This window comes from Lissotriton helveticus, chromosome 5_1, assembly GCF_964261635.1.
Source record: "Lissotriton helveticus chromosome 5_1, aLisHel1.1, whole genome shotgun sequence".
Classification (NCBI taxonomy): domain Eukaryota; kingdom Metazoa; phylum Chordata; class Amphibia; order Caudata; family Salamandridae; genus Lissotriton; species Lissotriton helveticus.
The window spans coordinates 74,136,357-74,153,614 of record NC_136065.1 but is presented as its reverse complement, the minus strand read 5'-3'; the positions used below and the strand labels follow the sequence as shown (position 1 = coordinate 74,153,614).

Genomic DNA, 17,258 nt, shown 5'->3' with positions numbered 1-17,258 from the left:
GAATGCTTTAAAAAGACAATCCAGCACTGCATCAGCCCCCGTGGGACCGATATACTCCTCACTCAATAGAAAAGAGCAAAGCCATCAACATCTTCTTATGCAGAAGATCGGCGATGCCAAGTTGTTTCTCCTCCGACATCCACCCCCTGCTCATAGAACCCACAATGGCCATCCTTCAAAGCCCTGTCTCTCCCAGAACTTGCTGTCAGATTCAGCTCCCGCAAAGCCATTTCCTATAAAGAGGATGTTTAACGCTTGTCCTACATCAAAGCCCTCCCCCCTACTCACCACATTCAATGCCTAACTCACTCAAAGCATCTTCCCAGAAGCTCTCACGACAGGACCGATCCTCCCACTCCTTAAGTAACCTACACTAGACCCCGATGACCGAAGCAATTGCCAGCCCAATGCCGTCTACTAATTATCGGTACGATCATTAAAAAGCAGTCAATGTTCAACGCCCAGATCACATCAGTGCTCACCATCTCCGCACAAACCTGTCTGGCTTTCGGTTACGCTGCAGCACGGACACGACCAATGTACACATGGTAGACAATGCCCTCTTGACCACAGATGACCCCGTCTGCTGATATTGCTGGACCTCCCAGCTGCCTTCAACACAAACGCCCCCCACCCTCAAACGCATCCCGAAGTCTCGCATGGGATTCAAGGGCAAAGTCCATCACTGGTTCACCTCATACTTTATCAACAACCACCAGTTTGGTTACATGGGCACCTCCAGGTCACAGAAGATCCCCGTCACCTGCGGAGGTTCCAGGGCTACATACTGTCACCCGTCATCTTCAGCCTCTACATGGAGCTGATTGTGCTCTATTCACAGAAAACAGCATCGAGATTCACCAATATGCCGATGATGCAGAACTCTACTCCTCTACTTCAGACATCCAATTCCTCAAGCGCTGTCTCCACATCATCCAGACCTAGATTTCCAGCACCAACCTGAAGCTCAACCCAACCAAGACAGAATTCGTGTTATTTGCCAAGAACAACAAACAAGAAAGTACAGACCTGACTCAATGACATGAAGCTTGACGGCTTCAAACCTCAACTTTTTCATCCTGGACACCAACCTCACCCTTAAGGAACCCATTGCCAAAAAAACAAAGACTGTGTGGGACCAGCTCTCTCTTCTAACGAAAGTCAAACTATTTCATCTAGACAGTGACTTCAGAACTTCTGTTCATCCCCTCCTACTCTTACACCTGGAAGGTGGTACCCCCCCCCACACCATGCAGTCCACGACTCCACAATGGGAATCCATAGGGGCATTCCACACACTGCAGCAATTCTCATCCAGGACCTGAAGAAATATGATGACAACAGCCCTATCCGGATGGTACGCCATTAACTTCTCATGCCGGCCCACGTCTTCAGAACTAGCTGCACCATTTACAACGCTTTCCTGACCAGCAACTCTTGCTTGTCTTTCAGACTGGCACACCATCTCTGGGGGTTCTCAACACACCTGCCACCAGGTCACCATCAGACTCAAAATGAAAAGTGTAAAAAAGAAAAAACAAAAGACAGCAGGCCTTTTCGATCTATGCATCTATGATCTAGAACAACAACCCCATGTTCATCTGGACCGCCCCAATGCTTCTTTGACTCAGAAAAGAGTCGAAGTTTCACCTCTTTAAAGAACAGAACTTCACATTGCATTAATTGCCCAAAACCCAGCTTCCTCTCTTATTGTTGACATTACGCTCGTCTTTGACCATGTACAGCACTCCGCGGCCTTTTGTGCTACAGAAACTACTTACATACTTACATACTACGTACATACATTCTCATTAATGAATCTACAACAGGTTGTAACCGGTTTCGATGACCCACTTACTCAGTTTTTTTTATGATTTTCCTCTTGAATATCAGTCATGAGGCTGGTGAAACCAACCTGCCTGTGAAAACCCTTCTTTGCAAATATTTATAATGGCATAGCCGGGGTTTCGATTCACCCCTCCAACTTATGTTATGCCGGCTATGATTTTCTTGCCTTTAAACCTGCCCCTTCAGAACATTTTTCGCTATTCCTTATTTTGTTTTAAATAGTGAGCTTTTTCCTTCTAAATCCCCCACTGCAAACACGCTCTTTGTCCCCCTCATCCAGTTCCTACATTTTTTGTCTAATATTTTAGGAAGTATAAGAAGAAATATCGTCAGATAGATGATATTGAGAGCAAGGTATTCCATCCTGGTTACGGTACATTTTTTCCAAGAAAATCATCTAACATTCCAACTAAAGTTTCTACATATTGGTCATCATTGAGTGGATTCTCCATTTTGGAAATTCGTGAACACAAGGTCGCTTGGTAAGAGGCAGACAATGGCGCTTTGGGGAAAATGGTCTCCTGTAAATGTCATCTAGGCACTAGGCGTCTTAAATTCATAGATCTATGCGAATATCGGGAACTAGATTTCACCCATATAGATCCTTGTCGAGACCCTATAAGCAGGTGGTCCGAATAGTACTTCTCATGAGGAATGTGTTCTACAGATTCAGAGCAACTTACTTGGCTGTCCGTTGACCTAATTAATACAACCTTCCAAGATAGGGCTGGTTCTGCAGCTTCTGACTAAGTCCAGCCCCCTCCTTTGCAGCTCACTCCATCCTTGACTTGGTAGAAATAGAGCTCACGCGACACCACTCCTGACTGAAGCAGAAGCCCCCCGATTGTCAAGCGTAGTACCGGACAAAAAGGATAAGAGGGGAGTATCACAGTAGACATGAAGAATAGAGGTGGAGAAACAAAACATCTAATCTTCCTTTCATCTTCACAAGGAATTTCGCATGTATTATATATGCCTTTTAATAGCACAGACTTCCACAGAATTAAAAGTCTTTCTGAGAATGTTGAGTGAAGCTGGATTCAGTCTTTCATTAGGGCTGACATTGCTGCAAGAGATCTCAGTCACTTCGGCAAGCTTTGCTGTAAAGTAGACCTTATCCATCTTAGAGAATTGATTTGGTTTATCGGGAAAGAATCGAAAGACAATCCCACTGCCCTCTAGATCTGGACAATTGTACACAATTAGTTCCACCTCGCACAACAAAAACAGTGTGTGCTTCAGATGCCTTCGGTAGGCAGCAGCCGCAAACTTGATATAAGAGAATTGAAAAGTAATTGTGAAGACATAAGGAAAGCATGATCTTACAGCTACAGAGAGGTTCGGACAAGGAGCAGGTACCTACCTCTGAATCTGCTGGACACACGGAAGAACGAACACGCTTCCTCCAGCAACCATCACGGGTGGACTGCGACAGAGCCCTGCAAGAAAACCCCAAGAGCGTAAGACCCAGCAGACGGAACACACTTTTGTAAGACCAGCATTTTACTTAAAGCAGAAGAACTACCACTGAGATCGCGAAGAACCACCTTCTGCCCCTCCAAACTCCCCTCTTCAGTGGCCATGACTGGAGGAAAGGATTTGGTCCTCTGGAAGAGGAGAGATGGCTCCTCCTCCATTCTGGGATATTCCCACCAATGACACCAGCACCTGGTGGCTGAACCAGAGCATTTCTCCAAGGATGCCACAAACACATTGGATGGAGGTACCATCTGGGTGGTTTCTCACAGGCACACACAGAATTCTGGGGAAAACCAAATTTAAAGACCCTGCCCTTGATCAACCTTCCCCTCTAGGGTAGGGTACAGATACTGTAAAGGTGGCCTTTCTTTATCATAAGATGTCTAGGTACTCTACAGTCTATGGAAAACTTTTTAGGAGTTTAAGAACCTGCCTATTAGAAGGAAGTCAACAATTTTAAGCACAGCAGCATACATGAATGCACAACAGCACACAGCCACAAACAACCACCATGACAAGGGCCAAGAATAGAATGGTGTGTGAGACTCCGACCCCATATTTCACCCTCTCCTGTAGCAGTTTGGAAAGGAGATCTTACCGGACACCACCATGGCCTCGTTGGGCCCGCATGTGTAGAACGCCATCCTGGTAAGGGGGGTGGGGGGACCTGAAAAGAAAAAGATGAGATGGTTAGGTTGCGGTCTTTCTCGCACTCTTACATTTAGCACAGGTTTCTTGGTGCTAGCAACAATCACATTAGCCTGGAGGCTCAGTAAACCAGAAAGGACGTTGGAGGAGAAGAAAATATTGAGAAGTTTAATTAATCTAAAGTCACTGGGAGCTGACTGTGAAACAGGAGTAACACTGTGCCAAAGGGAGGGGAGGCGACGGAGACAGCAGAGGAGTAACACTGTGCCAGAGGGAGGGGAGGCGATGGAGACAACATGGGAGTAAAGTTGTGCCAGAGGGAGGGGAGGCCACGGAGACAGCACAGGAGTAATGTTGTGTTTCGATTTAGTTACCCGTATATAGGTTTCCCGAATCATGCCCTTGTATAGGCACACCTCTCATTGCCTGCATTTGGACATGGGATTTCAGCCCTTATTTAGGAGTCAGCCATGCAAACCGAATACAGGTATGGTCACCTACATCCATCCATCGCACGTCACAACGAGTTCTTGGAAAACCAGACTCTTAAGCCTTTAGGACTTCCCCTTGCTTGGATATGGATTTCTCCAAGAGCTCATTTATTGTGCATGAACATCTATTCCTTAGGGGTTCATTCATGATGTTCCTCTGCCCGACTTTTACATCAATACTGGCATTCCTAAACACCTTCAAGGTATAAATATACCTTCACTTACCAGGGCAAACCACGGCTCGCCTGCACAGCTTGATACGGCTCAGTCGGAAGGAAATCAAGTCCCCGCCTGATGCACTGACAAGACGTTGTCACCCTCTTCGCAGACTCTCCCTTCGCGGGGTGTTAGAGATCGAGACCCGGAAAGAGATTCCAGCCTCTCTTATTCTAAGGTATGGAGCAGACTAGAACCTATAGGGACTTCTGGCAAAACTATAGCTAAACTATGCTATAGAAAAATAGGACCTACTTCTTACCTCGTACTACACTTAGGTTAGGTACACTGGGGTAGAACTATTTAGAAGCACCAGACGAGTATACATACTTTAGCCTGTGTCATTTATGTATTTTATGAATATATGCCATAGCTATAAACCATGTTATTGCAGTATTATTTGATCCTACTGCTAACGCTGTATGTATTATACTCCGCATTCTTTCTTACGATTGTAGCAGTTTATATCTCTTGCACGAGAACTAAGACTGTTCAATAAACCCTTTTTATTGAAACGCCCGACTACCTATTTCTATGTAACTCTGTAGAAACGAAGCGTGCATGATTGACTGAGTGAAACGTATCTATTGTTTCCACGATTCTGAGAACAGTTCCGATTCTAAGGGAAACAAAGTTGTCATGTTTATGCGGTTGTCAGAGACTAATCCCTTCTTGTTTATTCGAGAAGTTTCTAGTGACCTCTGAGCTAGCTGTCACAAACAACTAATTAAGTTTAATGTACTCGATAGAGACATACTGACCTCAGTCCTATGTCAAAACTATAGTGTATATTATTCCAAGGCGCAGAGCCTACAAGGGGTATAGAGTAACACTGTGCCAGAGGGAGGGGAGGCGACGGAGACAGCAGAGGAGTAACACTGCCAGAGGGAGGGGAGGCGACGTAGACAGCACAGGAGTAACACGGTGCCAGAGGGAGGAGAGGCAACAGAGCCAGCACAGGAGTAACACTGTACCAGAGGGAGGAGAGGCAACAGAGCCAGCATGGGAGTAACACTGTGCCAAAAAGAGGAGAGGAGACATAGGCAGCGCAGCCTCCCCTCACATCAAACTACAAGACCACTGGACACAATAGTTAAGAGGAGGAATATCTAGACATCACAGAGCCTCTGCCCTTCTGGGTTTTCAAGGCAATCAGTGGACACCGATCCTTGACCCACGAACAGAGTGAAGTGTGTATGTGAACCCCACACAGGACCCATCCTATAGGGGTGCACTGGTTGTACTGGTAGCGCTGGAGGTAGGCTTCTGGGCACTCATCAGACAATGTCAGGTGTGACTATGTAGCCCCACTGCTGGCCGATTGTGAACTCACAGATGAAAACCAGCCAGTGGACCGCTTGCACCCCATACATGCAAGGACCTGTGGTAAAGATGGAAGACACAAGTCACCCCGGAAAGCAGTCTCACACCACGGCTCCCGAACGGCAACTACCACCAGGTTAGAACCACAGTCAACCAAAAATCTATCACATACACCACAAGAACAAAGAAAATACCATGTGCACGAGTGTGGTTAAAGCACAGGCAGACACTACACAACCCCATACCAAACAAAAACAACATCTAAAATGAAATAACATGAAATAACAAATAATGTAAGATCTATTCTTAGTTTACAATAGGCTTGGATATCAACATACAACAGGAAGGTTCATCCCGTGACATACTCCTCCAGTTAATTTAGAACTGAAATCACGCGACCAGATTTGGTTGTTCCTTCCACCATATTCTCACTTTTACCTTTCCCCGAGTTTGGAATGACACCTCGTCTGTCCCTCTCTCCGACACTACCTTGTCCTGCACTCTCCTACCTGTACCAGAATGTCCCTCGGCACGTGTACCAGTGCGCTCCTCTTCATCCAACCACCACTGCCTTTATCCAAGCATCCTCAGATGCTCTAGTTCTATCTCCCCTTTGCATCTCAAGAGCTTAGGAGAAGTATAAGGTCCTTCTACTGCTCGTGTCTCTCTCCGTCAGTTCCTGAGCTCATGCACATGAGCAGAATATTCCTTGCTAACAGCCTGAGTCTCTACAATATTCTTATTCATCCCATTCTGGAGACATACATCCCCATCTCTTTGCAGTCACACACCACAAGCTGCCCTTGTTACAGGCAGTCCAACCTCTCATGGTTGTGAGGAGCAGAACCCACCTAAAGTAGGAGTCACGCCCTACATTTTTTTCACTTCCACTTCCCAGCACTTCCCACTGTTGCTAGCCATTTGAACAACACCTTTGATTACTCTATTAATTCTCTCGACAGAACCATTATTCACAGGGTGATATAGTGTTTTGATCCTATGCACTATTCCATTCTGTTGAAAAAAGCTTCTAAGGATTCAGGGTTGAACTAAGGTCCATTCTTACCAAGGACCGACCTGGGTAACCCTGCCAATGGAACACTTTATCAAAATCCACTCTTTTCACAATACCAGTTTAAGGCCTTTTAGAGTAAGAAATCCAATACCACAATAATAAATGTAGAATACCAATTAACACCTTGTATGGGTCTCAAAAATGTCACTTCCCAACGCTTCCCAAGGCATGTCCGAGCACAATGTTGGGACTTATCTGTAGTATTACACTCGATACAATCCCAAATTGACCCTTCAATTCCACAGTTTGTATCCAAACCCCAGGATCAGACCTCAACTCTTTTCTTGTTTTGAACTACACAGAGGTGCCCCTCATGACTAAGTGACTAAATCCTAAATCTGAAACTTAAAGGACATACTACTTTACCTCTTCTCAGCAAAAATCCAGAATCATCAACTAATTCACACTTCATTTTCCCGTAACTCCTCAATTTGCCACTAAGAAATCTCATTTTAAGACATACTTCACCAATATACTTCAGCACTTTCAAGTAGGTGGTAAACTGCAAGTGTTTTGCGATTGCAAATGCGGTTGCAAAACAATAGTTCATAGGTGTCAGAGTTGTTATTCGGAAGGTACGCCGTTGACACACCTCTGCCTAATAGCGAGTCACAAACACTTTTTTGAGAGTAAGTGACTCGTAAAATAGCATTTGTACATGCCACCACCGTTTTTTACGGTTGCAAACGGGTTGATTTCCCTTTTGTGACTGCAAAAAACGGTTGTACATCTGGGCCTTTGTTCCAATGGAGCAAAAACTAGACAATCTCACCACACACGGTCGAAGTCCCCCAATAGTAGGTCACTGCTCCTCCAGCGGGGTGTGATGGTTGTATTGTAAAGTGTCCTCAGTTCAGTGGGGTGGAGATACTAATAATATGTGAACTTTTAATGGGCCTCCTCGGGTTCGCAGTTGGGCCCCGGCATAGTCATCTCTAAATCTATGTCCCAAAATGACTTGAATGACAGAGCGGGGGCTGGTTTTGATGTCAGTGAGAAATTAGGAAGAAACATGATCCGCCCTCTGGATTCTCCTGCACAAACATTTCCCTTGGAAGCAGGCCTCTGTTAGTGGCTTGTTCTATGGTCAGATGGGAAACACCGCGCCTGGAGTCGATCGGAGGCGCCCCGTTTCATCCAAATGAGATTTCCTTCTGAAGTCTTCCTTCTTCAAACCTCTTCCCAAATCCACTCCATGTGAGTCACCAAGAGCATGCGCCTGGTCCTCTCAGTGATCCAGCGCCGTCTCCACAGCGTTGGTTCCACCACCAGCCTCGGGTTTGGACAGCAGCCGTACAATGAACCCTGGCACTCCTTATGGATTGGGGGGTCTTCTCCCTGCAGAGCCAGGGCACTAGCACGGGCATCAGCCACACCCATCACACACACCACATCTGCACTGCAAAGGTCGTTTGCTAGGATGGGTCTTGCAGTTATCCCAGGACAAGCAAGAAAACTCTAGCCCAGCTGGGCTCCCGAGGTCCATGGATACCGGTACTATTAGGTACACTGACTCTGGTGGCCACACAAGGCACTTCAATCTTACAGTACTAATTGATTCCAGGCAGTTCTAAAGCTGCCCTCACCCACCAAAAGAAGAAACCTGCTCACCAAAGCTCCTCCAGTGACAAGGACACCTGTGCATCGTTCACAAACACTCAAGAGCAGGAATAGATGTTAGAATATCTTCATCCATGGCTTAAGCAACTCTCCGGGGATGTAGGGGAGGGGCGCCCGGCCATGGTCTGAGCTCACCCAGTCTCAGCCTGGCACCCTTCCAAGACCTGTCTTGGGGTCTCCAAGAGCTGCAGACCCTTCACAAGCCGCCCGCCCTGTAACCTTGTACTCTTTGCTCTCGCCCCCTTATGGACTCACCCTCCTACCTGTGCACTCAGTCCTTTTCGGCATCACCTCCAGGTTCATCTCGGTCACTCGCAGTGACCAGAGAACCTCAAGGACCAGGTGACGAGAGTTCCCCATTGTAACTCTTTCTTTAAGCTTTCATGCATTGGAACGCTATGGATTTGAAATGTTTTTTTTAATTCACCAGTCCCACCGATGAGCGACAGCTATAATGCTTTGTCTCTTCAAGGGACAACTCAGGAGGAGTTTAAGACGTTGCTTGTTGGAGTGGAATAATATAACTTATAAGGTCCAAGGTTGGCCTGATTTTTCAGAGTTGTCAAACGTTGACAAGGCTTTTTGTAAGGTTTGGCATGAATTAAGCATCATGGAAAAAAGTTAGATTGTTGGGACCACCTTGCACCTCCAGCGGCCTTCAGTAGGATAAGCATTCCTCGAGCTCACAGAGGACATCTAGGCAGGAAACTCACCAAGAGGAGAGTGTGAGAGAGACTGGTGGCCTAGTATGGTTAGACTAAGGTGGTTTGAAGGGTTGTTTGCAGTGCGCTACCAACGACAAGTCCAGGCTCATCAGGGCTGCTCCACCTTTCCCAGTAGCTAAACCTGAAGACCCTTGGAGCAAGATTGGTCTCCATATAGTTGGACCTTTTGCTTTGTTGTCACAAGGGTAAATCTTTGTTTTGGTCCTTGCAGGCTGCACTGCACCCCAACATGGGTATCAGCGGGTTGTGTAGGGTCTGTTACCACCCAGACGGTCTTCGAGTCTCCGAAGGATGCGTTTGCATGTGAGGGTGTTCTGAATACACTTGTCACAGTCAATGGTGTTCAAATGGTCTCAGATGACAGGACACATTTAATGAAAGATTTGTCTATTGAACATTAATCCACTGATTTGTACTCACCACAAGCAAATGGTCTTGTGGAAAGGATGAATCGGCCGGTGTAGGGGGATGCGTTAGTAGCAACTGAACGAAGGATGTCCGTCTGGGTGATTTTGCATTAGAAATTGTGGGCAGAAAGATATCTAAATTGGGAAAAACGGCTGGGACTACTTGTAGCAGATGTGAAGCTGCTGCTAAGGCTGTGCATATGTTCTTTGCTTGCCCAAAGTTAGTTGACTTATTTCTTTCTATTGAACAATTTTTGGGATTATTATTGGGTACACCGGTAACCATAACTGGGGAATTGGTTTTGATAAGTGTTACTTCAGATGTATGTTTTAATAAATTTTCTGAGTTTAGGAAAAGCTTTGTATTCATATGTATGGCGCTAGTGCTTGCATGTATTACAAACGACTGGATTAGTCCTGCTAATGGCGTGCTCGCCTTTTAGCAATGTATAATCTGGAATTGGCTTTATATAGGACCATGGGGCGGAAAAAGAGGTCCACTGTTATTAAGATTTGGCCACTGTTATTAAGATTTGGGCCCCAGTCACAGACTGGATATAATGGAAATTGTTTTCTTTGTATCTGTTTTTTTTTTCCCTTTCTTTTTTTTTTCCTTGCAGTTCAACATGTTTTATGTAATATCTGTTTTTCTACTCTGTCTTCCTTGCATAAAATGGGATAAAAAAATCTAATACAAATATTTTTTTTTTAATTAAAAAAAGAAATTGTGGGCTCAGCGTACAACCCCAAACCATCACTACATTCCTCCTTTTCAGTCATTAAGGAGGAGGCTGGTGGGAACTAAACTCAATCCTCTTTGGTTGGGTGGTCAAAAGAAGCTGTTGGTGAGAGATGCAAGTAAAGTGAGAAATTATCGAAGGGGATATTGTGAATGTTTTAACACCAAGCGCTGTGTGGCTAGGAGGAAGCGGAGGTGGACGAGCTGGTATTTATAGAACGACAGGGTTGGGTTCCTAAAGGGAGATCCAGTTACAAGGGACCTTCCAAAATTACGGAACTGAAAAAGAACGTGTTGGTTCTAGTGGCCACGTGTGTGCACGGAATGGAAGAGGGAGGTGCTCGCCCATGTAACACGCAGGTCAGGGTTGAGCAGCGAGGCACACCTATGATGTCACCTGAATCATGCACTGCGGATGCTCCACACAGATCAAGATCCCTAATTCGGAGGGCTGTCCCACCCAAGGTAAGATCCCCACATAAAAGAGCAACATGGGAGTCAAGAAAGTCAGAGGCAGACTGGTATTGCCTCAAACTTGGCCTTTCTAGTCAACCAATGATAGTTATTATGACAAACTATCTACACACTGTTTTTAGTCTTGACACTGTGGTAAGCCTTCAATAAAGTTACTTTTTTTTTATCATGGTAGTCAATTTTATATTACACTTATGATTTTTCCTCACATCTAGCAACACTGCACAATTCGTTTTTCAGCACCACAGAAGTTACATTCATGGCCTTATCCATCACTGGTGGTTTTGAGTTACGGCAGCTCACGATTATAAAAGGTGAGTTGCGCTACCATATACCAGTCTCTTTTCAAATCCCAGATGATGAAGTTCTGCCACCTGGTGGGCTGATGGGATTCCTTTCCAGTATGACACAGGTTTAGCTGATACAGACTCTTTGTTTTTTTTGCTGTATGTCACTTTATTGACAGACCAGTAGTATCCACTTTGTTTTGGTGTATTGGCTCAAACTTCTCAAAGGCACTAGAAGAAAGGTCGCCAGACATTGCTGGAGGCTGGTGAATCACGCTACAGGCCCTCGCCTGCATCCTCGCCCATCTTAGAAGCCTCCTGGACTGCCTACCTCAGGGAATGTTTGAGGCACCGAGATGGTACAGGCGAATCGCGTAAGGAAGTCAACAAACTTGGAGGCTGAACGATCTCAAGATGCCATTCTTCTGGATGTTGTGAAATAAATCATTAATTTTAGGGCGTCGTGAATGTGCCCCCAGCCCCAATGGTCTTCCTCAGGTTATTTTTATAGAGACTCTCTAAATTGGGTTGAACACCTGTGCCACCTTTACAACTATGCTTTTGGGGGTCGATCATAGCCCCGATCGACAAAGCTGGGAAGAAATCATTACCATCAAATTACCAGCTAATTGCTTTGTTATACGGAGAGCCAAAATACTCCGCCACTCTTGCTGGTCGAGCGCATCGATTGGGCAACATAAGACTCTCTGGTTTGGTGACCCAAACTGGGTTTGTCAAAAACACAGGTACAGTCACAAAAATACCCAATGCTTACCTTGCTAATTGCTGCGGGTGAAAGTCTTTAACTGAGCCATTAATTTAGCAGCTAAGAAGCTCACCTCACTTAACTAAGCGTTGATATCAAAAAGATGACGCGCTTGGATGACAATCAGCACATACAGTCTCTTAAAACCACAACCAAATCAAGGAGAACTGTTTGGGTTAAGGGAAAACACAAGCGGCTGAATGTCCGGCTAGGCAGTTTCCCAACACGATGCAACTCTCCCGTCTAGCTGAGAAAAACGACTGAGCCTGCATGCAGGCTGTGCCTATATACAAAGGGATAGGGCACAAGTCCTTAAAAAAAAATAAAAATGGGGGGACAAATCTAGTTAAGCAGTATGCAAGTCACATCACGGCGAGTGATATCATGGCGCGCGACTTCACGGCGCACAACATCAAGGCGCACATCATCACACATGCCATCACAGGAATTGACATAATAGAAAGTGGCATCACAAGCCACGACTTTACAGGAAGTGGCATCACAAGAAGTGACATATCTAAAGCCCTCACAAATATCTTTAGCAGGTCTATCGTGTACATTTGAGCGCATTGCGAGGCTAATAGCACTGTGAGCTATGGAAGATGATCTGTAACTTCTACACCTTGCAGTCACCCAGTTTTATGTAACACATCCTGTACATTCATTTACAAACGCCCAGCACCAGAACCCCTGGACCCTGAAGGCACCACGACACCAGACTGCACTACGTAGCCAGCACCCTCCACGCACTCAACCCCGGACGAGAACACACCAGCTACCGGGCCACCCCGAAGCGCACCCAAGGGCCCTTCACCTGCCGGAACTGCAGCTTCTCCAGCATCCGACCCGCGAAACTACCAACCAACGAACGAACCCAACCACCTGAGGTGCATCCTCCTCAACACTCGCTCCGCCCGCAAACATGCCGTTGAAATCTGGGACCTCCTAGACTCAACAGCCCCGGACGTCGCCTTCCTGACGGAAACCTGGCTGAACCCCGCCTCAGCACCCGACATTGCCATAGCCATCCCGGAAGGCTATAAGATCGCCTGCAGAGACCGCACCAACGGAACAGGAGGTGGAATTGCCATCGTCCACAAGAACACCCTCAGCATCTCGACCAGCACCAATGACACCCTCAGCACCGCCGAACACCTGCACTTCCAGATTCACACCGACCCCAACACCACCCTCAGAGGAACCCTAATCTACAGACCGCCCCGGACCCAGACTTCAGTTCAGCGACTCCATCGCCGACCTCATCAGCATCCACGCCCTCGCCTCCACAGACTACATCCTCCTCAGAGACCTGAACTTCCACCTCGAGAACAACAACGACGTCAACTCCACCACCCTGATCACCAACCTCGGACTTGTGTCAACACCCACCCACGCCGCTGGTCACACGCTAGACCCCATCTTCTCCGCAAGCCACCACGTCTTCTTCAACCACATCACCGAACCCCACTGGACCGACCACCGCTGCGTCCATTTCTCCTTCAGGAAGCCCACCACACACCACCGCACCCAACAGATGCCTCGTCGCTGCTGGGGCAAAGTCACCGAAGAACAGCTAGCTGCCACCCTCACCCAGAGCCCACCAGCCTACCCCACCGAACCCGACACCGCCGCCCTCAAGCTCCGACAGTGGATCAACGACTGCGCCAACACTCTCGCCCCACTCAAGACACCATCCACCAGCCACACCAGCAAGAAAGCCACCTGGTTCACTGAAGACCTCCAGGCCTCCAAACATGCATACTGGAAACTGGAGAATAACTGGCTCCGCGACCGATCACCAGACAACTACACGGCCCTCAAGAACGCCACCCGCAGACACCAACTCATCAGAACCTTCAAGAGGACCGCATTCAAGGACCGCCTGGATAACAACGCACACAACAGCAAAGAGCTCTTCAACATCGTGAAGGAACTCTCCAACTTGAGCTCCAACACCAACGACATCCCCCCTTCGCAGGACCTATGCGACTCACTGGCCACCTACTTCCACCGCAAGATCGCAGACATCCACGACAGCTTCAACGCCACCTCCGCCCCGCCAACCACCGAGACCTCCACCCCCGCACCCACCAGCCGCCTGATCGCATGGTCCAACGTCAATGACGATGACATCATCAAAATCATAAAATCCGTCCACTCCGGATCCCCGTCTGACCCTTGCCCACAACACATCTTCAACAAAGCCAGCACAATCATCGCCCCCCATCTCCGGAAAACTATTACCATCTCCTTCGAGACAGCAACCTTTCCGGAGAGCTGGAAGCACGCCGAGATCAACGCCCTACTCAAGAAGATCAAGGCGGACCCCAAGGACCTCAAGAACTTCCGTCCCATCTCCCTGCTCCCATTCCCGGCGAAGGTCACTGAGAAAATCATCAACAAACAACTAACCCGCTCCCTCGAGGACAACAACATCCTGGACCTATCCCAGTCCGGCTTCCGCAGCAACCACAGCACCAAAACCGCCCTCATCGCCGCCACAGACGACATCAGGACCCTACTCGACAACAGAGAAACAACCGCCATCATCCTCCTGGACCAGTCAGCCGCCTTCGACATGGACTGCCACCACACACTACGAACACGCCTACACGACGCCGGGATTCAAGAGAAGGCCCTGGACTGGACCATATCCTTCCTCTCCGGCAGAACTCAGAGCGTCCGCCTCCCACCCTTCCGCTCCACCGCCACCGAGATCATCTGCGGCGTACCCCAGGGCTCTTCCCTCAGCCCAACGCTGTTCAACACCTACATGGCACCCCTCGCCCACGTCGCCCGACAGCACAACCTCAACATCATCTCCTATGCCGACTCAGCTGATCATCTCCCTCACCAAAGACCCTCACACCGCCAAAACTAACCTCCACGAAGGAATGAAGGCCGTCGCCGAATGGATGAGGGACAGCCGACTGAAGCTGAACTTGGACAAGACGGAGGTCCTCATCCTCGGCTCCACCCCTTCAGCCTGGGACGACTCCTGGTGGCCGACCTCATTGGGAACAGCCCCGTCACCCACTGACCACGCACGCAACCTGGGGTCATCCCTGACTCCACCATCTCCACGACTAAACAGGTCAACGCCGTCACCTCATCCTGCTTCAACACCCTAAGAATGCTCCACAGGATCTTCAAGTGGATCCCCACCGAAACAAGAACAGTCACCCAGGCCCTCTTCTCCAGCAGGCTGGACTACGGAAACTCCCTCTACGCAGGAACATCAACCAAGCTCCTGAGACGGCTGCAAAGCATCCAGAACACCTCGGCACGACTGATCCTCGACACCCCTTGCCGCAGCCACATCACACCCCACCTGTGAGACTTACACTGGCTCCCCGTCAACGAGAGGATAACCTTCAAGCTCCTCCTCCACGCACACAAGACCCTCCACAACGCCGGCCCAGCATACCTCAACAGCCGACGGAGCTTCTACGCCCCCACCCGCAAGCTCCGCTCCATCGGCCTCGCCTTCGCCACGGTCCCCTGCATCCAAAGAACGACCGCCGGCGGCAGATCCATCTCCCACATCGCCGCCAAGACCTGGAACACCCTCCCCACCAACTTACAGCAGACCCAAGACCTACTGGCCTTCAGAAGACTCCTCAAGACCTGGCTCTTCGATCAGTAGCAGCAACCCACCCCCCCCAGAGCCTTGAGACTAGGCCTGGGCGTAGTTTGCGTAGCAGCACTACACGTAGCATACTTTGTACTTCGCGTAGTACACGTAGTCTGCGTAGCGTAGCTGATAACACTGTGTACTTGCCTGTACTGTGAAAAAAATGCAAATGGCATACTACACAGACACCCCAGGATATTGCGGCATAGATTTTCAAATTTAGCGGCACAAAAATGGAAATTTAGCGGCATTGTTGCGGCTCTTTATTTTACTCGTAATCATTCCTTTTCAGTCTTAAATCAATGTAAACTGAATTAGCAGAGTATTCCAGGCATGTTTAAAGTGTCTGCGGCTCTACGGAGGCACAGCTCCAATCTGCACCTTGTGAGAGGGGGCACTACTTCTCCCTGGGGTGTTCTAGCAACCATGAAGGCACCCCTGCCTGGGCACCTCTGCCACCTGGACCCGTTCAGAATGTGCCACGGGGTGTTACCACGGTAACGTATAAGTGTTCCTGTTGCTATTCCTGAACTCTGCTTTTTAACTTTCTCTGAAGGGTGAAAGGCTGCCACACCCAGAGCTTTGCTGCAGGTGCATTCACCTCTCTGCTAGCCGTGCGATGCAATACATCAATGATCTAGGAAGGAGGCAGCCTAAAATAAAGAAATAAGTACCCACATTACCGCCTGGTATGATTTTCACCCCTAATTAATGACAAAGTGAAGCTGCTGCGCCTCACAGATGCACCCAGTTATTTTCCAAAAGTTGAAATAGACCCTCCCCCTTGCGTTCTCAAGTTTTAGCTTTTTTTCTGCGGTTTTTATATAGTGAGAACTCGGCCCGAAGGTATTGGAGGGGTTTACATGAACACCGGTTATGTTGCACTAGAACACATTCATTTTTAGTAGGCCCGGGATATTAAGTGATCTGCCCAGAATCATAGTATAGTGGACGGCAGGCTCGAACCTGGCTCCCCAGCTCCAAGGTCAGCACCTTTGGCCCTTAGGCATAGTATACAGTTGGCCTGTCTCTAGCAGGACGGAGGGAGGGGTTTCATTAATTATGTTGAAAATGTGCTGGGAGTAATGCAATTACCAGTAACGAATTGAAGCATTGGTAGATGCAGCCGAATACTGAATGGATACAGGTGAGATGTAAGGGAAAGCAGCAGGAATGTACCTTTGCATAAAATGCACCGCCACTGAATGTCAGAGTACCAGTGTCCGATTGGTTGTTATTGACTGGTTTGCGCCTAGTGAACTGACCAGCATGTACTTCTAAAAGGTAAGAATGAAAAAAGGTGAACAGGGGAGTGCACAGCATGCAACTTTTGAAAACGAGAGTATGCACAAAATCAGAAAAAACGAATCTGGAGGCAAACTCGAGCGCAAGATTTTTTCTGTAAATATAGTACTGAATATTACTTAATATGTCGAAAAAATAGTGTATAGGCCCAAAGGTTTTCTTGGGAGCTGGCCACCGCTGCTGACAAACCAAAGCAGCCAAATATCAGAGCTGTCTCATGT

The 17,258-nt window shown here is 47.8% G+C and overlaps 1 protein-coding gene across 1 annotated transcript in view; it reads right to left on the bottom strand.

The window, feature by feature from the left end:
- LOC144754144 (flotillin-1) overlaps window positions 1-17,258 on the bottom strand; it is a 181,108-nt gene that overhangs the window by 94,358 nt on the left and 69,492 nt on the right. Inside the window, exons 2-3 of the mRNA XM_078641723.1 lie at window positions 3,926-3,994; window positions 3,212-3,287 (exon numbers count right to left, since the gene is read on the bottom strand). Of these exons, the coding sequence (XP_078497849.1) occupies window positions 3,212-3,287; window positions 3,926-3,971 (122 nt within the window). The 5' untranslated portion in view covers window positions 3,972-3,994. The remainder of the gene's footprint in view (window positions 1-3,211; window positions 3,288-3,925; window positions 3,995-17,258) is intronic.